A 25,077-nucleotide genomic window follows, 5' to 3' on the forward strand; every position below is an offset into this window, starting at 1 on the left:
AAAAACAAAATTCTCATAAGAAAGCTTGTACCTGCACTTAGGGACTTATTTAGAGTCCGGCAGGCTGGATACTCCATCAAAAGGCGGCAGATATCCATGCCACCGTGTTACAAGGGCCAACAATCCACTTGTAGTGCAGCAGATTGGATAACTGTCATATTTGTGATGTAGTTTCCTGTCTGCCAAACTCTAAAAAAGGGGCCATAGTAATTTATGTGAGAGAAAACTAACCTCTTAGTTTTCCCACACAAGTGTCTCTGGACGGGGTCAGATTGGACCCATGCCTCAGCTCTGTATGTCCTTCCCACATGTGCTCCACCACCATATTTTTTTAATATGCCAAGAGGTGACAAAGAAAAAGTAGGCAATGCTCATTGCCATGCATATTAATTTATCAAATTACCTTTCACTACAAAGCAGTGTTTGTTCAATGTTTAAACCTGAATATTTGTATGCATGTGTACATATCTACTAATGCATATATAGATGTATACACATAGATACAAAATAAGACTTAAACAGTGTAAGCAATCATGTACATATATATCCTTAGTAGTGGAGTAAGATACACGTTTTACGAGTTTTAGCTGTGGCCCAATGTGTACCTCTACCCCTTAACATTCGCTTCTAGAGACACTACTGGTTTTACAGAGGCTTCACTATTTCATTTTGCATATCATGGCCAGAAGCACATAATGAGCTGCATGACAGACATAACATAGCATTTTCTACTGTGAACTGGATCAACCAAGACTGGGAGAGTGTCTAATTAAGATTTCAACAAAACCTGACCCCAAGCCAAGTGAAACGAGTGTTCACTCCTCATCACATGCAACTCAAAAGTGAAGTTGGTCTCACTCATGCAGCGCAGCAAAGAGAAGCAAAAACGAAGGGGAAAATCCTGCACCATTCGATTTGGCAATGACACTTGCTAGTCAGTGGTTAACATTAAATACTCCCCGAAAGGAAGGGCGTACTCGTCGCAAGGTAACACTATGCACAATAGCGAAAAAGTAATCAAACCAATCTAATTTTGACCCCCCCATGTAGCTTAAGTGCAAGATACAACACATTAAATTGGGTGAATGCCTTGTGCTTATTAAAACATATTCCATCTTTAAGGCACTGTCAAATGGAGGTTATTACTAGAATTCAGTTTGAAACATTTCAATTCTCTCCAAAGATATACTCAACAATGGAAACGTGGAGGACTCTTAACACATGTGGCACAAGTTCTTAGCAAGAAGTCAACATTTCCACTGGAGCATTGAAATTCGATCCAATGAGCCAGAGAGGTATTTCCATATCTTAATATTAGGGCAACATAAAACACTAAAAGGACTAAAAAAAACAGCCTTAAGATGCGAATAGCACATCTGAATCATCACTACATAGGAATCTCCAGATCCACATACATCTAAATATAAAAAATCGAAGATGCTTCACAATAGTCACAAACTGTTTTTTAGAAAGATTCAGATGGGGCTGACTTACTTCTACGGTACCCTCAAGGAATACATTGCTTCTAAAAATATTAAAATCATAATAAAAAATTAGAGGGCAGTCTGGTCAGCCAGCCACCATCTTACAGTAATTTTATGGAATTGGCACAGTCATAAGCATATGCTTTTTTACATCGAAACCTTAATCTTCATAAAAACAGGCAACATAGTCTGCTAACAGAATGATATAGGCAGTTAAATCCCACCCAATTGAAGGATATCATGAAATACACTAACCAGCTAATAAAACCCAGCAGTTCTGTCAGACCAGTCAGAGGATTATCAATCTATGTATCCACAGGCATAAAGGTAGATATAGCCTTTAGTAGATGTAGACAATCCTTTATTCCAAGTAATATTAATCAATGTATGTAAAATAGGTAGTCGTATCAAACCAATAATAATTATCAATGAGTACTCAAACCTGCACAGCACCAACTGGAAATTAATTGTAGAAGGTTTCTTGAATCACCAGACAATTTAATTCGCATTTTTGCAACATACGAGATCATACTGACAGGAGATTACAATATGAATAAATTGGGGAATTAGACAGTATGCGGTTAACTGGCTCGGATTCTCTCGCAAGAAACATGCATGAATGTCTTCAAGTTTACAACATAAAATTCTTAAAAGCCCGTCAAACACACAAGAAACCAATTAAAAATGTCTACATTCATTTAGGGAAATTTCAACACTGGATTACACCTTTGTGAGCAACCTCCATATAGAGACATCACTATAATTCAGTACTTAAAGCGATCACTTCCCAGTGATAACGCATTTCCAACTTGATTACCAAATTTCAGAACAGCTAAAGGCAATGGAAATGTCGGAGGAGGGCAAAGAAACATTAATTAATAAAGAGGTTAAAGTGGAGTAAGGTCTGTTGAGCTCGCTTTATCTTGTGGAAGAAAAAAAACAATTCCCAAAAAAATCTATTAAGTCTATCATCAGTTGATGAATACAACTTTTGTAACAGGGACATAACAGACTTGCTATATAATGATTTAAGAGGGAAAGGCAAATGGAAAGAACAACAAGGATATAAATAGGGCCTGGAACATACCCATGGTATACATTGATGTGTTTATAAAAAAAAGAAAAAGTAAGTAAGGGCCTGATCTAGAGTTTGGTGGCTGGGGTTACTCTGTCACAAACGCAACAGATATCCTGTCCGCCATATTACAATCCTATTATATCCTAAGAGAATCGTAATAAGGCGGACAGGACAGCCATCACATTTGTGACATAATAACCTGTCTGCCAAACTCTAAATCAAGCCCTTAGTGTTTTGAGCTGCAGTAAGGCCTTATAATAAGAATAAATCAAACATGGAGGCTGAACTACATCGTAAATGCTCAATAGAGGCCTTCCACTTAACACTTGCAATCTGAATTACACACCTTGCTAGGGTGCCTCTCTTGTGCTGGAAAGAAATCCTGAACGCCTTTGCCGTCCACATTACAGGCTTTTACTCTGAAGACCAGTGTAAAAAAGCTGGAAGATGTTGGCAAGCATCAAGCAAAGACTCTTGCAGGGTCTCCATCGCCTTGGAGGACAAGATGAAAAAAATATTCCACCTTAGCACCCTGAGGAGAGAAGCTTTGTTGAGGTGCTTAATGTCAGACTTCTCAGTGTCAGGATAATCTCTTGCATCTTTTTCAGTTTTGAGGACTTCATCGTCCGTATCTTCGACATTGAGAATGTCACTCTTCCTATGGGTGAGAATCTTGCCATGGGAGAGGAGTAGGAGTGTTTTTCCACCTATGGCCCCAAGGTAGCAGTCATCTGTGGAGTTAAATACCCAGAAGCTCCATAGAAAAATACGTTACACTCTTAAAGCTACTCCGGGTATACCTGAGTGCGCTCAACTGCACCTGAAAATTCTTCCCAGTTGGAATGCAAAAGCTTGAGAGGCGCAAATGCCATAAGCATATTTCCGAGAAGGGAATAGAACAAACAAAAGGTTTCAGATTGATTCTTCTCGCTGCAGATTACGCACCTTTTGAATACCCCCAGACGCCAAACTGCATATGGAGAATTATTCAGCAGTGCTCCTGTGCGGCAATAAGTGGCGTCATGCGGCTCCATACTGCCTCAGAAATGACAGAGCAAAACTGCATATAAACGCAAACCCTGTGCGCTGACGCCAATTCCATTCTTTCCTTATCTTCTGCCTGGGATCGAGAGCTCTGTTCCTTACTTCAGCAACTCACATCCAGCCGCGTAGAGACAGGATTCCTTATTTCCCTCCAGGTTGGCAATCCATCACATCTGATGGATGCATTTTACAGATTATTCAGAAGGGCTACACACTACATTTCGTGTCTTTACCACCCCACCTTCCTCCCACACCTGAATGCATTTCGGAGGAACATCAGTCCATCCTATTGCAGGAAATACATCTTATTCTCCAGGGTGCCATTGAATGGGTACTGGATTTGGAGAGAGATGAGGGGTTTTAATCACACTAACCCGTTCCAAAAACGGACATGTGCATCTGACCTATCTTCGATCCTCAGTCTCTCAATGCCTTCCTGTGGAAGGTCAAATTCAAAGTGTTCACATTTGCTCCGTTTTTATTTGCCCTGGAGCTAAGACAGGCGGATGTCCCTGGACTTTCAGAACCTGGATTTTCATATAACGGTGCAGCAGTCCCTCAGGCGTTACTTGTGGTTCGTAGTACTTCAGAAACACTTTAAATTTGCCATGCTTCCCTTTCTCCCATCTCTGCCCCTTTGGTGTTCATGAAGGCCATAGCAGTGCATTTTCAGAGGTCGGCAGTTTCTGTATTTCCGTACTTTGATGACTTGTGTTTGATTGGGCAATTATTCTCCAAGTGCTATAGCTAATTTTCAGGAATGTATTTTTGCAGTAGCACATTGCCTATCCGACAGCTCTTAGTTAAGTTAACTTCATCTAAAGCAGCAGTCCCCTCGCCTCGTAGGTCCCTTGAAAGAGTCTTTCGGTCAACTATTTGTGTCCTGAACTTGGTGCTGCACCTGTAGCAGTGCAAACTGTATACATATTTCGGGTGTATTTCAGTTATAACCTCTTGCTCGCTGTTCATGTTAATCAGGTTCGGAGTCATGCTTCACCCTCATGCGATTCCTGCAGAAACCTTTGCCTTCTCTAACATGTCACACAAGACCTCTGGTAATCTAGGCAACAATTTTCAGCCACCTAGGTTATTGTAACTCTGTTATTGGGTGCCTGTGCTGACTCGGTGGTTCGGCTCCAGGACATTCAAATGCAGTAGCAAAGTTGGCCGTTCAGGGACCACAGGATTCTTTTACAGCAGCTTAATCCAATGCTCTACATTGGCTTCAGAAATCTGACATACAGAGCTTGGTCCATGTTACTTACCAGCTGAAATTTACCATTTTGCTACAAAACAGGCTTTGAGATTGGCCCATGCCCTTCTGCAAGAGCCCAGGTATAAAAAAAAAAGTCCACAAGGGTATCCAAGATTTATTTGTCCAGGCCACTAAGTAGTGGAACCACCTGCCCTTGTCCATCAGGGGCTCACCATTCTTACAAGAAATCATTGAATACCTGGCTGTACACTGTAACTCATTGTTCGACTTCTGTCTTAGTGCTAGGACACCTTTTATGTAGAACTGTGCGTTACAAGATTTCATTCCATTCCATTACAGGCTGCTGATTGTGTGCTCACCTCAGTCAGTTGTAGACCATCTCCAAATGATGGTGGAACTCTTAATATTATTGGGCTATCATAAGCGAGCCAAACGCCAGTCTGGTTACCTCAGAGAGGCTTACTTGCATTCAGTGGGACAATCCTGGACATGGTGAGGTTGAAGGCCTTTCCTTCACTTCAGCGAGACCAGGAAATTCATGCCATCATCCAGACTTTTTAGGTTCAGACCTGGGTTTCATTGAGGATAGTTTTAATGGTTGTTAGTCTTTTGGCCTTGTGCATTCTTATCAGCAACACCAGGTGGCATGTGTCAGCCCAGCATTAGAACATGAAATCCAAGTGGGCCCAACATCAAAGGTTGCCTCTGATTTCATTGAGGTTTCCAGGGAAGTTTCACAGGATCTGTAGCAGTGGCTGACGGGTCCCAGTTTGCCTTTCAAAAGACCACTCTCCATTCTCCGCCAAAAACTCAGTTTGATGATTCTTTGCAACTGGATTGGGAGGGTAATTTAGGATAGGTGTAAATCAGAAGCATCTGGTCTTCAGCAGAGAGCTGGCTTCACATCAAGCTACTGGAGCTTCGAGCCATTTATTTGGCTTTGAAGGATTTGCTATCAAGGGTGGAAAGGTTCAGGTCCTCATAAACAAAATGAACGTCATGTGGTACTGCAACAAGATGATTAATGTCTCTAGAGATGGCTAGAGTAGCAGAACATCTTTCTAATAGCCAGACACCTAGCTGGTCCTCTGTGCCAGAAAGGACAATTGAGCAGACATAGTCTGGCAGATCACTAGTGGTGTCTGCATCCTGAAGTGGCACTGAGTGGCTTTGAGAGTTCTTGTTAAAAATATTCACCACTGTGGAGAACATAGAATGTCAAAGATTTTGCATGTTGGGAATTTGTAGCGACAGCACTTATTAGGAGATGCATTCTGAATGGAATGAAATCAGACTGTTGGTGCTAGTCTTCCTGCTACTACCTCTCATGCCCAGAGTTCTAAATAAAATCAATAATGCCTGAGCCCACACCATCCTAATTGCTATGGATTGGGCCAGGATAATGTGCTACCCGGAACTGAGCATCTGTCCTCTGATCGTGATGCACTTTGGGTGGACCCCCCCATCCGAACTTCCACACTTAACACCTCTCTGCATCGTGATTGAGCAGCAGCTTTTGACTGCATCTCAGTTGCTGACCAAAGTGGTAGATGTCATTCTTGCTTGCCAGACACCCTTTTTGGAATCTGTCTATGCTGGTAGCTGAGACAAATTTGTTGTCAAACACTTACACCCCTCCTTCCCCCCAACTCCCACCCACAAGCTAAGTCGTCATGATCGTTGTATTATGTTTGTTCTTTCTTTAACATTGTCTTGCAGTGGGCACTGTAAATGTCTATTTTTTGTCAGGCCTTTCTGTGTTTCCATACAAGCTAAGCCATCCTTGTTTAGATCTTCACTTGTGATGGGGGTTCATTAAAGATTTGTTACATGTTCTTTACCAAGCAGTTTGTGATGCTCCAGTGGAACCTGAACTTGGCCTTGACATTTCTTATGTGCACATCCCTCGAGCCTATGCATAGTTGCTAGCTGTTTCTCTTGATCCCGGACATTATTAATCATCAAGATTATGCCAGTTTGTTTTGAGAGTGAACAACAGGCCATTTGTTGCAATCCAACACCACCTGCTTTCCGGACAAATAGATGTTGAGGACTCTTGCCGCTTTCTTACATAATGGTATGACTCCCTTCCATATTAGGCAGTCATTCACTCTATCAGCATTTTCTTTCGCTTGCCCCTTGAATGAGAAGGAGAGGATCCATCGGTTGAATCCCAAGAAGGCTGTGCAGACGTTGAGGTGGAAAGTCTACAGCATAAAAACCTACTATGCAATGGGCAAGAAACAGCTTCCATCAGCCAGGGCCAGACCACTATGATGACACTGGTGCTAGGGTTGCCTGTTCTTCACATCTGTCAAGCTGAGACTTCGGTGTCAGTGCGTATGTTCATGAAACACTACAGCCTTGACAGCCAGATCCAGCAGGCAGGACACTTTTCTTGCTCGGTTATGCAAGACTTCTTGATTTGATTCCACTCCACAGACTCTCCCACTGTCTGAGGTACTGCATGGGGATCTATTCAAAAGGTGAGGAATCTGCAGTATTAATTGGAAGAACATGTTACTTACTTTCGGTAATACCTTTTCTGGGGGATATGCTATCTAACAGTGAGTTCCTCACTGCCCTCAGAACTACTTTTTTTGTGGAGTGGCCTTTGCAAAATTTAAATAGGTCCCAAACTTGGAGAGCAATACACTGTCAACAACAATTATTTTATACTCCTTGTCTGAGGGCGGGAAAAGGGAAAAGACAAGAAATAAATGTCAGTGTGCAGGGATGGCACTTAAATGCAGCTCTGCTCTGTCATACCCTGGGTGGAGCGGAGCCAGTGTGAAGCCATGTGACGCCACCTACCAATATGCGGGAACACTGCTGAAACATTCTCCATATCAAGCCTGGGAAGTAAACAGATAGTAAGGAGTCAGATTACATGGAATATCCACCAGGAGGAGCGTTACCAATGGCAAGTAATTTGTTCTTTCTTAAGAGCAGCCTCATAAGGCGTGGTCCAGTGAGGAGCCCCTATCGTGGTAAATTCAACAGAAACCCTCTTCAGGGAAGACTGTCTCAGACATAATGGCCATAGAGAAGATTAAGGGAAGAAAGATGCAGAAAAGGATTTCATATGAAATGTCATCCAAGAGAGGGTATTCTGAGAAATGACTGACTCCCACAATAGCCAGAGGAAACACCTTTTTTTTTTTTTTTTGCAAGAATCAGGGTTGTAGTGCAGACACAAACTGTACATCAGATTGGGTTGTGTGTGCTCCTCCAACTCTTAAGTCTATCATCTCAATACATTCTACTCCTGCTACATCACAAGGGAATCTTAGTCTACCCTTCCCTTTTCTTTTGCTACATAAAGGCCACCTTGCGACACAAACTGATGCTGTATTTTGAGACAACCATAAATCCACCAGTGTGACAAATCATCTGTTTAGCGGTTAGACATTCAATTTTTGGAAGCTGTCTATGACACAAGAACCACAAAAGTGTTTTCTTCCAGGACTGAAGACCGCCTGTGTAGGGCAAATGCCAGCATCCTCACATGACCTCTGGCCCAAGCTTCAACAAGTCACTGGTCTCTAAGGTTCCAGGACATTGTGCGGTTTCGAGTGCCAGCCTACCCATGAGGCCTTCTCAGGAATTTCTCGCAGACCAGTGTTGCCAAAGAACTGGAGACCCTGCTGTCAGGATTTTAATGAGCAGTATACTCTTCAGTTTGTCCTATGGTCATGTCAGAGAAAGGACATTCATTGACTGTCCCTTTACAGAAGACTCCTCCATGGCAGATTGTAAAGGATCCTTTGAACAGATGATGATCCCACATGGATGACTGTGAGACAATGGTTAGACAGTGAGCAACTTGTATCAATAGAAGGGAGATGCTGGAAGTCTAGGTTAACATGTACTCCTTTTTGAAGAGCGGAATTATATCCACACATGAGATTAGAGGAACAAAATGAAGCTTAGGAGACTAACATGAATATCTCCAATGGAGCTGTCAAAAACATTTTTGAGTAGTAGGTGGAGATTGCAACTAAAGCAGTAGCAATTATTACAATATGCCAGCTGATGATAAAGCATATCACAGCTCACTGACTTCTGTAAAACATTACTCCTTCCTTCCCAGCTTGCATGACACACATCTATTCACTTTTTCTATTGATCATCAATTTTTGTCACAGTTCTTTCTTGTAGATGATCACTTATCTGTTGTATTCAAAGATGACTGCTCCCTGCCTCTGTCTGACCCTCCCACTAGCTCATCCTGCTCGCTGCAGGACCTGATGTCAGACACCCAATGGATTAGAGGTCTGCTCAGGTTGTCAAACTCCCTTCATGTAGCATGCTACCTTCAAAGGTGATGACTTTTGATAAAAGCGGTTCAGTTTAGACACCGCTAGAGGATATTCAGACTCGGGTCCTTTCTTGTGCCGGCAGCAATACTGCACACTTCTCCTGACCTTGTATAATGATTTCTGTGCGTATGTGACTGTAGATCGTTTTGATTTCCAGGTGTAGAATGCAGCTAGTGAGCTCGTTTTTTACTTTATCTTTTCTTCCCTTTTCTTTGAATTTCTGTGACTTACAATTTCGAAAGTTACGTTCTTTTGGTATTGTGATCAGGATTTATCACCAAGGGGAAGATGTTGGCCTTTGCTACTTAAAGCACGTTAGTTTTAGAATGTACAGATTTCCAAAATAAGTCTGTTCTAAACCGCATCCTGCCATTAGTTCCTAGCTCCCTCTCACTGCCTTTGGAACACAACGGGAGCCCAGCTATCTCACATTTGGGAAACTATGCCAAGACAAAGATTGTCCTGATAGAACATCTTAACAGAGAATCCCCACACTAAGACAAAATAAAGTATAGGAAAACATAAATATTTTTAAATACCAATTAAACCAGTAGGAAACATTTGCCTTAAAAAATGTAAGGCTTAAATTAGGGTAATGATTAGCGTTTTTGAGAAGGTAAGGGTAACCATCATAGCAAGATTTAGGGTAATTATTGCAGATGACAAGAAGCTGGTTAGAAGAGATAATCAACATATTATTGTGGAGTCTGTTGCTGCAGGGGATTTGTCGCCAGTCACTCCAAGTTAATTCAAGTCAAATTGTTGCGGTTTAGTATGGTGGCTCTGGTGATGTGTTGATGGATTGGAAATTCTAGTGTGATGACAACTTGGAATCAATCACCTAGTGTTGTTCTACAAGAATAGGTTGGAATTTTAGCTGTGAAGTGCCTGCCAATATGGGGTGGTCTTTTCGAATCATGTAAGCTGTGTTACCAAGAAACGATTGGGTTTCTAGTTTATTTCGGAGCTGACTTCATTCTAGCGCTTATGATGAAAGTTCAGTATTTCTTGTCATACCTTCGGGATGTTCAGTGATTGCCACTGCTATTAAACCTTGTTTGAGGCTGCTGGTGAGACTGTTCAATATTTCTGTTTTGTGGGATATCGTATCATTTTTGTCCAAGAGCGTACATTCTGATTTTCAAGAAGGTTGGTTGTGTTTGGATCATAATTAGTACGTGGTTTGCAGACTGGATTCCATCATAATTTTTTTTATCACTGTTTGCAATGGAAATGTGTTGCCTATTGGTTAATCTGTGACATTTTAGTGGTGCTCGGGGAAGCGATACTCCTCTGTCTTTTGTGAGGACTTCCATGAGTGCACCTCCAGAGTGAAGCAGGAGGTAGTAAGTGCAGGTGTTTATATGGTGGGTTAGCAACCTTCATAACCTTCACAGACAGCTTGAGTTTGAAATCTGTCCGCTGCTGTCTGTTATTATATGCGTATGTTGATATACACACTGAAAAAAACAAATCTTAGAGTGACATTCTTAGCAGGATTTGTAGTCATATCTTGCTTTACATTTGGAAAAAAAAACATTGGAAATTCACTGAAAAAATCAAAGGTTATGAGGATGTTATAGCTTCGTTGAAAATGTCACTTAAAACATACTGTTAACAGACAAAACCGCTGAAAGTCACCAGTTATAGTTATTTAAAGTAACTACAACTCACACATTTGCCATGCACAGTCATCAATGACATACTTTCAGAGGTTGCAGTGTTATCAGTGTTGTCATAGAACATGTCGTGTGATCTAATATGTGAGGTAATTAGAAGTGCATGGCAAAGGCGCAAGTTATAGTTGCTTTGTGGGAAGCCTGCCAACTTGCAACGCACACCCTTGCCATGTGTGGTGTGGGTTTGGGTGGAGGGCCTGGCCTCCAGCGAAGCCCTGCACCCAACCCCCCTAGACCTGCATGACTGCCTATGTGATGTAATCGTACAAAGGCTGTCGTAATAAGTAAGGAAGACCTACTGAGTTTGTTGGGGAAAAAAAAAAAGTGAACAGCATTCTAATATATATATATATATATATAAAGCAGACCTATTGTTTTTGTCAAGAAGTCAGCAATAATTGTAATCAAATGTATATTATATGAATTTACACACTGCAATGTTTAATAAGAGATTATCATTTTTTTTCAATAAAGCTGTATTAAAAATTAAAAAAAACTCAATGTCTTTTTTTTTTTGTATATGTTTATTGAGAAGTACATGTCAATATACAGACTGTGTTAAATAGAGAAACAATACATCAAATTATGCCCATATATGAAAAATATTATGAAATATTAACTTCTCAGATTTCTAAACACAAAAAAAAAAAAAAAAAAAAAAACATTATACATATATCAATAAATGCAATATATGAGATTATTTATAAGGCATCCAACTATGCAATAACTCTTAGAAGTAGACCTATAACTCAATGTGTCTTTGAGTCTTTTTAAACATGTTTCAGGCCACAAGGGGTCATTGCACTCCAGCTGGAGAGCATATTTTCCAGATCAGAGTGTCTTAAAAAAAATATGGTAAGTGCTCCTGGGGTCATGGATTTAGTGGCCTTGGAGATGTGCATTTTTTTTTTTTTTTTTTTTAAGTTGCTGGGTAGCCGCTGCATGCCAGCAGCCTTCCACACAATTTTAAAATAAATGCTTTGTGGTGCCCCTGGAAACAAATATATTAACAAAAAGCCATTGCAGGGCATTATGGGGCGCTCCTTGTCTGGAGCAGTGAATAATAAATGAGCGACTCATGACGCTCATTTATTATTCCTTTTTTCTACTGTTGTTCGGGTACCCGGGGAACTCATACCTTTTTTTTTTTTTTTTGTTTTTTTTATGATGGGGGAGAGCCAAGGCCCTGCAACCGCGGCCAGCACCCCGGCCACCACTGTGGCAGGAGACAGCCATTGCTCTTTTTTTTTCTTTTTCTAAATACATTTTCCAAGTGGGTGCTCACTGAGGCCACCCACAATTACTTGCACGTTAGGAGCTGAGGGGAGAGCCACAAGGCCCCTGGAGCCTCAGCTGGCTCCCCATCGGCACACTTTGTGGTGCTACCGAGAGCTGGTACCATTCGCCTTTGCTTCTGCCTGGGTGGGAGCAGCATCTTTATCTTTACCCCACCCATTACTGGAGCAAACTGTAAAGGATATGCCCTCGCTCTCCCCAGGACACTGCTCAAATCGGATCCCAGGAGATGAGGTCCTTGTCGCTAATCATCAACTCAGGAAGAGGTGGTTGGACACCCCCTGCTGATAAATTGATAGCAGTCTTGGGAAATGAGGGTCCCCTAGGCCTCATAGAGTCTTGGGATGCAGTGCTGCTGTCCCCTTCTTATTATAAATGTTAAGCCCCAGGGGCTAAGAGGCATGGGGAGGAGTGGCAGTCACTCCTCTCCCCATTATTTGATTGGCAGCTCTGGAGAATGGGTTCCCTGGGGCCTCTTATAGGCTCCTAAAATAATACTTATGCGCTGCCCTAAAGCCCCTCCCCAACCTCCTGGGCCCTAGCCCACCTTTTTATTTTTTCTCTCTAAATTAGAGCCACAGACCCTCCTCCTAGAGACCATCCCTAGGGTGGCAGGGTCTCGTTACCCTGTCAATTGTTTTTTTTTTTTTTGTTTGTTTTTTTTACTTTTTCCTAGGACAGGGGACTGTGTCCTCCAGTCCTAATATGACTGCCACCACATCTTTGATGTGTTTTGATGTAGTGGCAGCCAATTGGATATCATTGTAATGTCTGTCAGCTCTGTGGTGTGAAATATGCAGAGGTTTTGAGGGTTAATTTTTCAAAAACTACTAAACAAATTCTCACGAATCAGGATCAAGATCTAGCTTTCTTCCAAATGTGGTGTAATTCCATTCAGCAGTTTTTGCTGTATTGGTGTTCAGTTTTCATCTAAAAAAAAAGAATGGGAGAACATATTTTGGGGGCCACTCTCTATCTGCCCTGCTTGACACCCCCAAAAGGTCCCAGGAAGGAGCTGAAGTTAATGAAACTGATGTAGGAGGCTGGCCCTCCATGTAGTGTGCAAAGCTAGGCACACTGTACAAGGGGTCCAGGCAACCACTCGTTGATTTATATGGGTAAAAACAAGATCACCTAATGCTGTAAATTAAAAAGTAGCTGTTAGGCCCATCTTGGAGAATTGCAATGTATTTGTTGTACACACAGTATCAATCTTGCAACTCACACCCTCAAAGGAATAACTTGTGACCGATTTATAAACATACTTCAGATTATTATATAATTTGTAAGACCAAGATTATCAAAATTGGTTAAGTAATTTTTGATATTTGAATTTTTGAAGTTAAATAAGTCTTTTTGTGCGTAATTACGGACCATAGGAATCAATGGAAGATCACATTTAAAAATACACATAAATCGTACAGTTGGTTTACCAAGTTCTTCTTTTGCAGGTTGGTCGAGGTCGTCGGTGGGCACACTGTGCCAGCTGGAGAAGTTCGGGCGACTCACGGTTCCAGCGGGAGTAGTGATGAAAGGTCTTTGGAGCTGGTGCAGGGCCGCTACGGGGGAAAAGCACAGCACAGGGAAGTTCAAAGGTGATTCTTTGGTGTCCACTTGGAGTGTCAAGGTCACAAAGGGTAGGGGGACCCTTGGGGCACAGCAGGTTCTTTGTTGCAGGGCACAGGGTGGCCGGGTGCAGAGCAAATCGATGAGCCAGAAGCTATGCGCAAGGATGCCTTCTGGAGAAGGAGGTAAGTTGGTTCAAGGGTCATTTGCAGGATAACAGGGGCACTCTGGCTGGAGGTCTGGGGTGTTGCTGAAGTCCATTCACTGCGCTTCCTCCTGGATCTTTTTCGGCTATGGGCGGCTGTTTTTCTTGGTATCCGTTAGCTGACCAATACCCAGGGTATTGATACGGTTTGACCACTGGCGGGTGCACTGCCACCAAACTTGGCACACTTCTGGGGTTTGTCCTCGCGGTTATCAGTGTATCGTTGGGTCCAGCCGCAACTTCTGGTTCGGGAGTTAGCAACCGGTCAATGAAGTGACCCTCACTGGCTTGCTGGTTGCTTGCTGTTGCACAGTGTACCTCCACTCTGGAGGAAGTACTATGGCAATTTTGAAAGCCTTGAAGTCCTCTGTGGTTCTTTAGAGTTTTTCCAGTTGTCCACCTGCCTCAGTGGCGATTGTCTGGTTCTGGGTGCAGCAGGCAGGGTTTGGCACCTTATATTTGTTGCAGCAGGTCCACAGTTCTCGTGCCTTGGATCTTCTTGTGGTTAGTCTTCTGTTGTCCGTTGAATCTGATTTCCTGGTCTAGGAGTGCCCACTAAATACTGTATTTAGTGGGCGTTTTAGGGGGAAACTGGTAGTAACCAATGGGTCACCTACCTTTGGGTGGCTATACCCACTAAAATGACCACTTCCTGTGGTAAGGGTCACTTCCCTATCCCTGATTGGCTATTTTCCTTCCATCCAAGATGGAGGAAAATGAAATGGAGTGCCCATCTCGCAGGTAACACTTTAATGGGGTGGTGCATGCCAGGTGGGGCCACTCCTACTCTTTGTGTAGATTCCTACCTTTGCTCCCGCCAAAATTGGGGGTCTGCAAAATGGTTTACCATCTACTGCTAGCAGTATGCCCGGGGGTAGAGTTTCAAAGGCGGTAAGCCAGGGTAGTGCACAAAGACGGATCTCTCCCCCAATGCTTGTAGATTGGGTGTCTGGAAGTGGCAGGTTGGATAGGACCAGTCAGCAACCATTCCAAGGTAGTTCACTTTTGCAGGGGGCACCTCTTGGTGACAACTGGGTACATTTAGTTATAAATCCAATACTGATACCAGTATGAATTTATCATTCTCAGTTGTTTGATACCAAACAACCCATGGTTCAGAGTGGCCGTCATGTAGCTGGGAAACTTGTGTTGACCATTGTCCAGCACATGTATTAAAATGGTGGCTACTCTATTCACTCACTTTGTCCCAGGTTTAGCAAGGACACAGTGGGGGTGAATTGCTCATGCATCTATCTGTGTCCTCAAATATAATATGGTGCGCCCTGCCTTAGGGCTGGAAAGCCTGCTAGAGGGGTGTCTTACCCATAGTGTATGCAGTGTATGTTGGACAGGGCACACAGTCAGTATGCCATGTCAAGCTTGTGATTTAGGTTTGCACCAGGACACCCAGCCTGCAATGGCAGTGCTGGGTGCATCTGGATGCATGGCCCTATAGGGTGGCACAATCAGTGCTACTGCCCTCTGCGGCCTACCCTTAGTACCCCATGCCCAGGGTACCTAAGTACCTTTTATTAGGGACTTATATTGATAGCTAAAGATGTATCCAATTGTGGCAATGCATCACAACAGTTTTAGGGAAAGAGCTCTGGCCCAGGGAACCTGGTTAGCAGGGGCCCTGGGCACTACAATTTCTAGGCTACATCATACATCAAGCAAAAAGTGGGAGCTAACCATGTCAAAATAGGCCTTTTCTCACAACTGAGACTTTAAAAAAAAAAAAATCAGGAGTATTCGTCAAACAGCGCCAAAGTTATAAGCAAACCAAAAAATACTTTTCCTATAGAAACAGTCCTAACTATAACTATCCAGTGGCAACAGCCACTGGATTAAAAAAAAAAGTGTATACATATATATATTTATATTTACCAAACCAACTGTCATGTTTAACCCACAAAAAAACATAGAAATTCAGCAGTTACAGTTGTGCTTACTTTAAGAAACTATAACTCCTGGCCTAAAGTTACGTAAGAGCACGAGTTATAGTTTCCTAACAAAAGTATAACTATCATTGCTGAATTTCTATGGTTTTTTGTGGGTTAAACATGACAGTTGGTTTGGTAAATATAAATATATATATGTATACACTTTTTTTTTTAATCCAGTGGCTGTTGCCATATGGTAATACAACCACCACCTTTGGCCATGCGTAGTGAGGTTTGGCTACAGGACCTGGCCTGCAGCTAGGCCCGGCAGCCAACCCCCTCCACTTGCACCCAACTGCATGCTGCTCACAGCCTTCGTACGTACACAGCAAGGGTTTTGGTGAGTGATTGTTTTTCTTTTTTAAATTGTGCATAGGATCTGTGACTCCATCGCAAAGTTACATTTGGAGCTCACACTGAGCACGGGGGAATTCACGGATCATCGCTTAGGCCCAAATTAAATGGGGGGGGGGGATTTCTTGCCCAATGTGATTCCTCCATGTGTCCTATGGGGTCAGGATACCTCAATTCTGACCCCTTACGTGTTTGCACAGTTTTTTACTCCTCCGAACCAAGCAAGAAACAAAAATGGAGGCTGCAACTTTCCTGTCACGTCACGGCCAGCTAATCAGGGCCCTGCTTTTTGCTGGGATTACCGGGATCGCCTGCAGGATGACCCACGGAGGATCCTCGTTCCTAGATATCTATATATTTTTTTACCTTTAATAACTGAAACTACTGAACACATTTACACCAAGTTACAAAAGGCACTCCTTCTATACCAAGATCTAGCTTTCTGCCAAAATGTGATGTAATTCCATTCAGTGGTTCGGGCTGTAGCCGTGTCTAAAAATTGCAAATTCCACATAGTCACTGCACTGGGGAAAAGTGTTTTGGGACCCCCTTTTTTTCTCAGTCTCACCGCTTTACGAATCAACTTTCCAGACAGCAGCTAAAATAACTTGGGCACTAGTTTTTGAAAATTTAATGAAGCTTCGTCAAGCCGCACCAAAGTTATTACCAAAACAAAAAACACTTTGCCTATGGGAAAAGTTGTTCCCAACTATAACTACCTACTGGCTATCTATCGCTAGTAGTTCACACACGCATATATATGTGTTGTTGCATATTTGCACACCAGTGAAGTGCCATAGACTGATTTGCCATCTAGCAAGAGATTATACGCCAGTAATTAATAGTGAGGAGCTGTTTCAAAGACTTAATCATGTAGTTGCATACTGGATGCTTAGTTAATATGCTCAGTAACCCTTGGGTTGTAATTGTGCACAGGGTGTGTGTGCGTGTGTGAATGATGTAGGATACTAGAGATTTAAAGAGGAAGCTATACATATGTGCCTGTGGCAGTATTTTTTCTCATAAATCCAGAAGCTTCCATATTGAAATGGCATTTCTGGTGGAAAAATAATTTATACAGGATGTTAGGCGTGTGAGGCCTCAGTCAGAGAAAGTATTAATGTAGTGTGCAAAAGCAAAGAAATTGCAAGCATGGTATCTGCAGGAATTGGGAAGTTTCTAGTGGTAATTAGGTTTTGAAAACACTTAGATGTGATGCATTGTGTGCATAAATTAAGTATTATATCAGAGTGTTCGCATTGTTTAATGTAGAAACAAAATTTAGGTATATCTGTGGAAGTTATTTTATAAAGCTTTGAAAATTAAATAAAAGTGCACATTTGAGGATAAATAAATTGATTTCATATTTACTCACTGTGTTTTGTTGAAGGAGCTATGGCCAAACAGTGACCCCAAATTGGGTCAAGTGTTGGACTTAGCTGAAAGATTCAGACACATGAGATCTATAAAAGAGTTGGGCAAGGATGAAAAGAAAAACAGGGAGTAGAGTTTAACTGTTGAGAGAAAAGAAAACATGTTATTCTAGACACTGCACACAATAACTAAGTAAAAGCTGGGCGAGACACAAACTTTTTTTTATTGTCTCATCTAACTTAATTTGACAGTGTGGCATAGATGGTATGTGACATGTAGGATATGTGACCGTAAACAATATTTTTCTCAGTGTTGTAAAAAGAACAGAAGGATAGTGTGCAAATGGTATTAGAGGTGGTGAGACTCAGCTGTAATAGATGTATATGGAAAAAAAGAGAAATTGCATTATCGGGAAAATGAGATGAGGAAGTAAAGTTACAAGTCCCTTTCGTATTTGTCCTTCTACATTGGTAGAATGAATACATCAAGATACAGTTCAGATGCCATAAGCATTTGGAACCGTGTCTGTACTTGAATTAAAGTTGTAGTCAACACTCACACGCCATACTCTTATCTTAAGCACAAAACTCTCCTATTAAGAAGACTACTTTGGTATCAAAGGCAGACATCGTATTTTTTTTTTAATCGAAGACTTGATAGAAAGATGAAGGGGTGAGGTGTTTTCCAGGAAACATTGAAATAGCTGTCCCTTTCTTGAAGTATACCTTAAACCAAGTGAGCCTGTTTGACAGTAGCTGGAGGAGGACAAATTGTATCATTGGCTGGATGTTTTGAAGAGCTGTGAAAAATTGTGTAATGAGTTGCCATGTGAAACTCATTACCAATTTCGTGTATGGTGAGAAATCCTTCCCATAACTTTTTAGATTGAGGATATTCCCACTTTCGCAGAGCAAGCCTACATTTTATTAACAATTAGAAAGTGGACATTAGCTGCTGTCTACCTGCTGGCCATCTCCTGTTTAGAATACATTATAATGTGGCTGACTTGTACGCCATGTTTAAAGGTGATGGTAAACAACTAGCTATTTTCTGTAGTCTTCTGACAAATGAAGAAAATCCATGACATTCTTCAGCCGCGCACGCAAAGGGTTTCTGGAAACAAATAGCCAGAACTCCATTAAAAAAAACGAATGTGTACTCTAGTCTGAGATGTTTTTTGTAGAAGTCCTAGTTTACTGGACATCTGATAACCACATACTTCACCTGTATAACCAGAGTTGTGTCGTTGTGTCACACTTATGTAAGGTTAGCAAAATGTAATCATCCCTAAACTAGCATATATATTATCTGTTTTCACATTGTGCTTTATTTCGATACTTAAGTAGCGATTATGAATAGGAAACCACCACAAGTCTGATTTTTAAATGACTTTTACAGAATAGGAAGCAAAATTCTAAAAACATAACTTTGAATTAGATGCCAGAATAATCCTTTGTGAATGTTCCTGCCTTAGAATTTTGTGGTCTGCTCTAAAATCTGCAATTCTGCATGGTTTTCAGTGTTACTTTTTCTTCCTTTGACTGCATGTTCCTATCTATGCCCATTTTCAGTTATTACTTGATAACAGAATTCTAAAAAAATTATCAATTAAAAACCTAGAAAAGTTTATTTTAACTATTAGAGTGAGCAGGCAACATAAATGTGTAGATGTTCAGACATTTACTAAATTGGTGTTATGTTCATTGTCCGTGGTCAGTTTTGTTTCAGCAGGGTGTTACCCACCTTAAAAATAGTCCACATCAGAACTGCTCATGTAACTTAATATTATTGGCAGTTATGGCTAGTATGATTTGGGATACATTAGGTCTTCATTGAAAGGTGCACTATTGATGGATCAGAGTGTAATCCTCCCATTTCTGGATTCAGGAGATTCCTATTGTGGGATGTAAAGTAGATTTTATAAACCTTCATTAATTGTGACTTCTTTTTCCTGACTACCCCCAAATCCATATTATTGTAGATTGAATTACTGTGAAACATATGCTTTTATACAAATTCTGCAATATACATATTTTTGTTTTGCATTTCTAGATTTGTATGAGGAAAGTGGATTAATCGTAATTATAAACCTGTTGCCAAACAGCGGCGTTCTCAGTGGCTGAAATCCATTCCTTAATGGCCTAACAAGGACCACATGCTGCCAGATTGGTTGGTTACGTGCCAGGTATTAAAGAATACTAAGAACGGATTTATTACAACCACAGAAATAAGGCCAAGAAATCTCCTTGACATCTCCATGATGCTTTAGAATTATCCAGATATCCAATATGGAGTTCAGCAGAACAGAGGGTGAATCTCAGCTGACTACACCGCCTCATACCAGTTGCCAGATTCCCAAGGAGAAAAACTATTTAAATCAAAATTAATGTTGTGGAAGATTAATTTTTTGCATAGTACAGGTTACTCTTGTCTAGCACTTTTTATCCTCACAAGTTTATGAATCTAGGACTTGAAGCATTACCTCTGATTGCTGCTTCTGACTGTTCAGTGCACAGAGGAATTTTCAGTTATGGTCACATTTTGGCTTAAATTCCCCAATTCAATTTCTGATGGAACTAAACCATTTTTTAAACAGAGCTAGTCTTGATTGATAATAAAAGAGATACTTATGCAATAACAATAGAAAGTAAATTGTTTCTGTATTTTTTCTATGACCTTTCTGCATTATTTATGCAGATGAAGCAGCTTTCCTATTGAAGTTCCACCACTTTTCAGCTTTTGATTCGGTTACTGTTCACAACTGGCTGGATTCAAGAAGTAAGCAATGGATTTCAGAGTATGTCTTTGTAACTTCCAAAATCCTATTCAGTGATGATATTGATTTTATATCGGCGTCTCCAGGGACCCAACTGGCAGTTTCTCCTCAGCGCCTCAAGTCTGTGGAAGTTGCAACATTCATCAATCCTCAGTTACTATTGTACAGAATGTTTAAAGAAGCAGCATCACCACCAAATAATTTAAGTCCTGAATATTTACTTTTTTTTAAAGTTTTTTTTTTACTTGTCTTTGCTTACCATTATTGAAATAAATGTTTGCTGTTGTGGAAAATCACGTCCTATGTTCCAGATATTATAATGTTTTGGTTGTGGCGTACTATTCATCATTTGAAATATTTTTTAGAAGCCACCCCCAGTGGCTCCATAGCCACACTTTATTTGATAGAACAAATGTGGGGGGTGTCTAAAGCTTACTGCATTACAAATAATGTTCAGTGTTAAAGCTGATGATTAGCAATGTAAGAAAGAATATTTAGTTAATAAATTTTGGAGATCCTTAAACCACAACATTGTGAAAAGGATGTTGTTGCCCGAGGTTCATAAAAGGAAATCATTAGTAAATCTTTTGTTTTAGGAGCAACTTACCATTCACTTAAACTGTGTTTTGCAGTTTTAATTAGCACACCTAAGAGATTGTATTCAGTTTTATTTGTTTTTAATTAAAAGCCACTCACCAGATCCTTTGTTTCTGTTTAAACTGTTTTGTTGAAAGCGTCACAAGTTTCAATAAAATTGCAGTGTAACTTAAAGGGACCAGAATGGAGAGATGTATACGAGTTCCTTATTGATTTAAAACAAAATATATTTCACTTAAGATATGCTTTCAAATATAGTTACAGTGAATTATTAATTGTTTGGGGCTCTGCAAAGTAAATTATTCTCCCATTATCATGGAATGATAAACCTGTTGGTGCATATAACTCCTATGTGAGTATGTTCCATTAATCCATGAATTTCTTTAATGTACCATACTTTATGTACCCAAAATCTCCTAATACTTTACAAATCAGTATGCAGCATTGATACTAAGAGATGGTGTAAGCATTACTAATAATTTCAGAATGCAAAACAACAGTCTGATTTCATCTAATCACTTAGAAATACCTTTGAATACCTTGGAACTTCATCCTTAATACAAGTTAAAGTATTGTTTTGTAGGGCTTGGGTTTGTGATTAAAGAACCTGTTTTAAGGTTTACGCCACCTAGTCTATGAAAGACTACTTACATTTTCTGAACTAGGTGTGAAGTTACAGACGCTGCTGCATAATTGAAAGTTGATTTTCTTTATGTTCTTTTGCACTGTCACTCTTACCTCCCTACCTGAGCCTTTATTATTAGCCTCACCACTTGCCCTTGACGTATGAGCTGTCTTTGTAATATGAGTGACGTGGTTAGAATATAGGCAGATTCATATGGAGTTTTGAAACATCAGCTCTTAATTCCTTTAACTTGAGTTTTTGTTTCAAAGATAAACTGACTCCTATTTTGAAGGAAGTTACTGCTGCATTTTTTAAATCCCTAAACTGATTTGTTAGAGAAATTAACTACTCACTCTCATGCCTGCCTGATATATTAGTGAAACATCTTCATATCAACGTATCAGCCACATACCAATGTTAGTGTTTTTCACACAAGAAATTCCTTAGTAGAGCACGTCTAATCCAGTATGATAACCATCTGTAAGAGTATAAGAAAATATATATTTTCAGGTTACTTAGATACATTAGTTGTGAATATGGCTGCTCTTAACTGTGTACATAAACCGGTTGGATTTTTCTCACAGGAATTACACAAAGGCATAACGCCTAAAACAATATTGTAATGAGACATTGCTCCGTGTCCAGAACATCCTATATCCATAGGTATTTGCTGTGTAATTGGAATATTCTGTTGGTGTAAAACTATGGCATGTATCATTCAGGTGAAGCAAAGTGACAATATTCAAATGCTAGTATTAGTTAAACCTAAATTGAGTTATTCAAAATAAACTAAATGGCACCAATGTGTACATTAATGTATCAAAATAGATGTTGTAGACCATACAACTGATTATTCAACCAATAACTAGGAACATTTTGAATTATAAAGAGGTTTCAAAGCCTGCCATTCACCTTTTTCTCCTTAATCTGAGAAAGGCTATTAGACTGAAAGGAGGTATCTGAAATGTTCTTCGTATGAGGACCTGAAGTGGACGAAATTACCCCAATTATACTTTGTTGTCTTTAAAGCTGCATGGTGTGGCTGTTGAGCACATGTGCATGTTGAGTTAATAACATTTAGTGGCCATTTGCTTTAAAGGTCTTGAAAGCATGTTGTTGCAGTATTATTTTAAGTTAGATTCAACACCTTCACTTTAACAGCACTTCAGCAGTAGTGTGAAGCACTGCTGGTGTTTGATATAAGATAAGTATACACAGAAGAACTTCTAGACACACGCCTTACACCTTCGACCAAAAGGTGTCGAATGATAGTAGATCAGTTGCGGTGAGTCATCTTTAGATATAATAATAGCAAACTTCAGGATTAAGTTAATGTGCTATACTCACCTCAACTCAGATTTATTTTTTAACAGCTGTGTGGCAGGAAGTACTATATTTTAAAAAGCTTGTTTTGTATAACCGCTTGCTGCCATTAACTTCGTGGTTTGTTCAGGTATGTTTCCTTTTCAGGGATGGACTGAATTAAGTATTATCTGCTCGGTTTGCTGGGGTGGACTGAATATAGTCTTCACCCTTATATTTCTACTTCCAGTTTAAAGTCATTTTTGTAGCTGTTAAAATCTCAAGTCCTCGCCAGAGTTTCAAAAGTTTTAGTCATGAGTTAAACTTGAATATTCAAATTGTTTCAGTTATGTATATTATAGTAGACAAAAACTCGAGTTTCTTTTGTTGATATGGCAATATATTTTTAGGTCTCGTCTGCAAAAAACGCATAGGGTCTCTGCGAGGGCTATTGTTTACTATAAGGGGCTTGGAGCCTGCTCATTGCCTACCATTTGTTGGCTTCCTGGTCACTCTTCTTTCCTGCCTCCTAATTGACCAGCACATCCCAACGTCAATTTCTCCTCTTTGGTGGGCAGCATGGACCAACTACTGATTGATTTTAGCTTGACTAGTGTCTTTCTCCTGTCAGTCTACTGATTGTGCCGTAATTCAAATACCCCTTTCTTTATTTGCTTCTTCCCCTCCACTCCTGTTACTCTTTCCCCTCGCTTGTGCTCCTGTTGCTTTCATTCCTTTGTCAACCTGCCTCACTGTACCCGCTGTACTGCGGCTTCATCCCTCGCGTTTTTTCCTTCCCCACCTACCTTCCATAACCTAAAAAAACACTGAGGAGCACCTTGTTGTATCACTTTATTACTCTCTCGTTCCCACCCTCTCTGAAGTTGTTGGTCTTGTCCGCTTCGTCCCTCACCCTCATTCCCGCTGTCCGTCTTACCTACCCCAACCCACCAAAAGAAAAAGTGCTAAGACGATGCCAGCCCTGCCTGCGCTGTTGCCCTTTTTTCTAACTTTACTGTTAGTGATGCTTCACAGCGATGCAGGTGTACAACATGGCTAAAAGATATTGGCAAAGCCAATAGCTCTCACATAGGAGAGACCTGTTGTCTTTGCCAATGCTTGTTTATAAAATATCAGTAAAGTCAGTTAACATCATATCACGTCTAAAGTCTATCAGGACCTAAAGTCAGTGAGAAACTTGTGGCGGTTATTTTGAGTTTTCCAACTAATGAAAAACTCTTAAATAATTACCATGAAATTGCACTAGTTCTGATTACTCTTATACTAAAACTTTTGCTTTCATCCAGTACAAGTATTGTGCATTCGAATTGTCAAATCTACCGTCAACAAGTGGAGAAAGAGAAGAATAGTACAGAAGTGTTATGTGGTATTCTTAGATTTCACTTGGTGCAACACAAGGTGCTGTTCTGAACTTTGTACAGTGCAAAGGGAGATATTTGTATTTGTTGAAACTGGTCACATACTGCAGAATTGTCAAGGTGAAGGCTCCTAAGTCAAAGCCAATGATAAGTATTTGCAGTTTTTTTTTAAATTTCATTTCATGGACCCTTTACTATATGCAGAGGTTAATGGTAGTGTAACAGTTTTAAATAAAAGCTTTAAAGATATTTTTTTTTGGGTTTCCCACTTGTTACTGCATCGCTATACTAGTTTTCTTTCTGCATTTACGTATACGTGTGTTACTGTGTGTGTGTGTGTGTGTGTGTTATATAGTAGCACTCTGTAACATATTGAGAAATATGCAGCACAACTCAAACCAGTCGTTTGCAATAACATACACTGAATACTGGGATCTTCAGAATGCAAGTTTAATATTAATAATTTACCAGAAGAAACTACATTTTAAATTAGTATAGGACATTTCATTGCGTCGAAACGTTATCCATGTATATTTTGTTTTAATTTTAGGCTTGATAATGTGTGTACATAATAATTTGATTATTCCCAGTGGTATTAAAGGCTTAATTGGGTCTGACTAACTCTCGCGGAGTTTAGGAGCCAGTCATTTTTCAAGAGTAAAACAGATATTCTAATTCGGAGAAATAATCTACATTGGTGGAATTTAGTATCCTAGTAGCATTTAAGAATGTTGGTTTGTAAAGGCTGAAGCAGGAACGGCGCTGGATGTTCCGAGAAACATGCCAATTGCAGTTTACTAAATGTATACAAGATTTAAATATAACCAAATAGACATA

General features: G+C 40.4%; 1 protein-coding gene across 15 annotated transcripts in view; it reads left to right on the forward strand.

Moving 5' to 3' along the window:
• SON (SON DNA and RNA binding protein) overlaps positions 1-25,077 on the forward strand; it is a 519,974-nt gene that overhangs the window by 353,746 nt on the left and 141,151 nt on the right. For 3 of the 15 annotated variants that reach the window (XM_069202485.1, XM_069202482.1, XM_069202484.1), the window contains one exon: positions 19,614-21,037. The exons of the other annotated variants lie outside the window; for them this stretch is intronic. In XM_069202485.1, the coding sequence (XP_069058586.1) occupies positions 19,614-19,637 (24 nt within the window). In that variant the 3' untranslated portion in view covers positions 19,638-21,037. Of the gene's footprint in view, positions 1-19,613; positions 21,038-25,077 lie in introns of those variants that run through there. 15 annotated transcript variants of the gene reach the window in all.

Source organism: Pleurodeles waltl, chromosome 8, assembly GCF_031143425.1.
Source record: "Pleurodeles waltl isolate 20211129_DDA chromosome 8, aPleWal1.hap1.20221129, whole genome shotgun sequence".
Lineage (NCBI taxonomy): Eukaryota > Metazoa > Chordata > Amphibia > Caudata > Salamandridae > Pleurodeles > Pleurodeles waltl.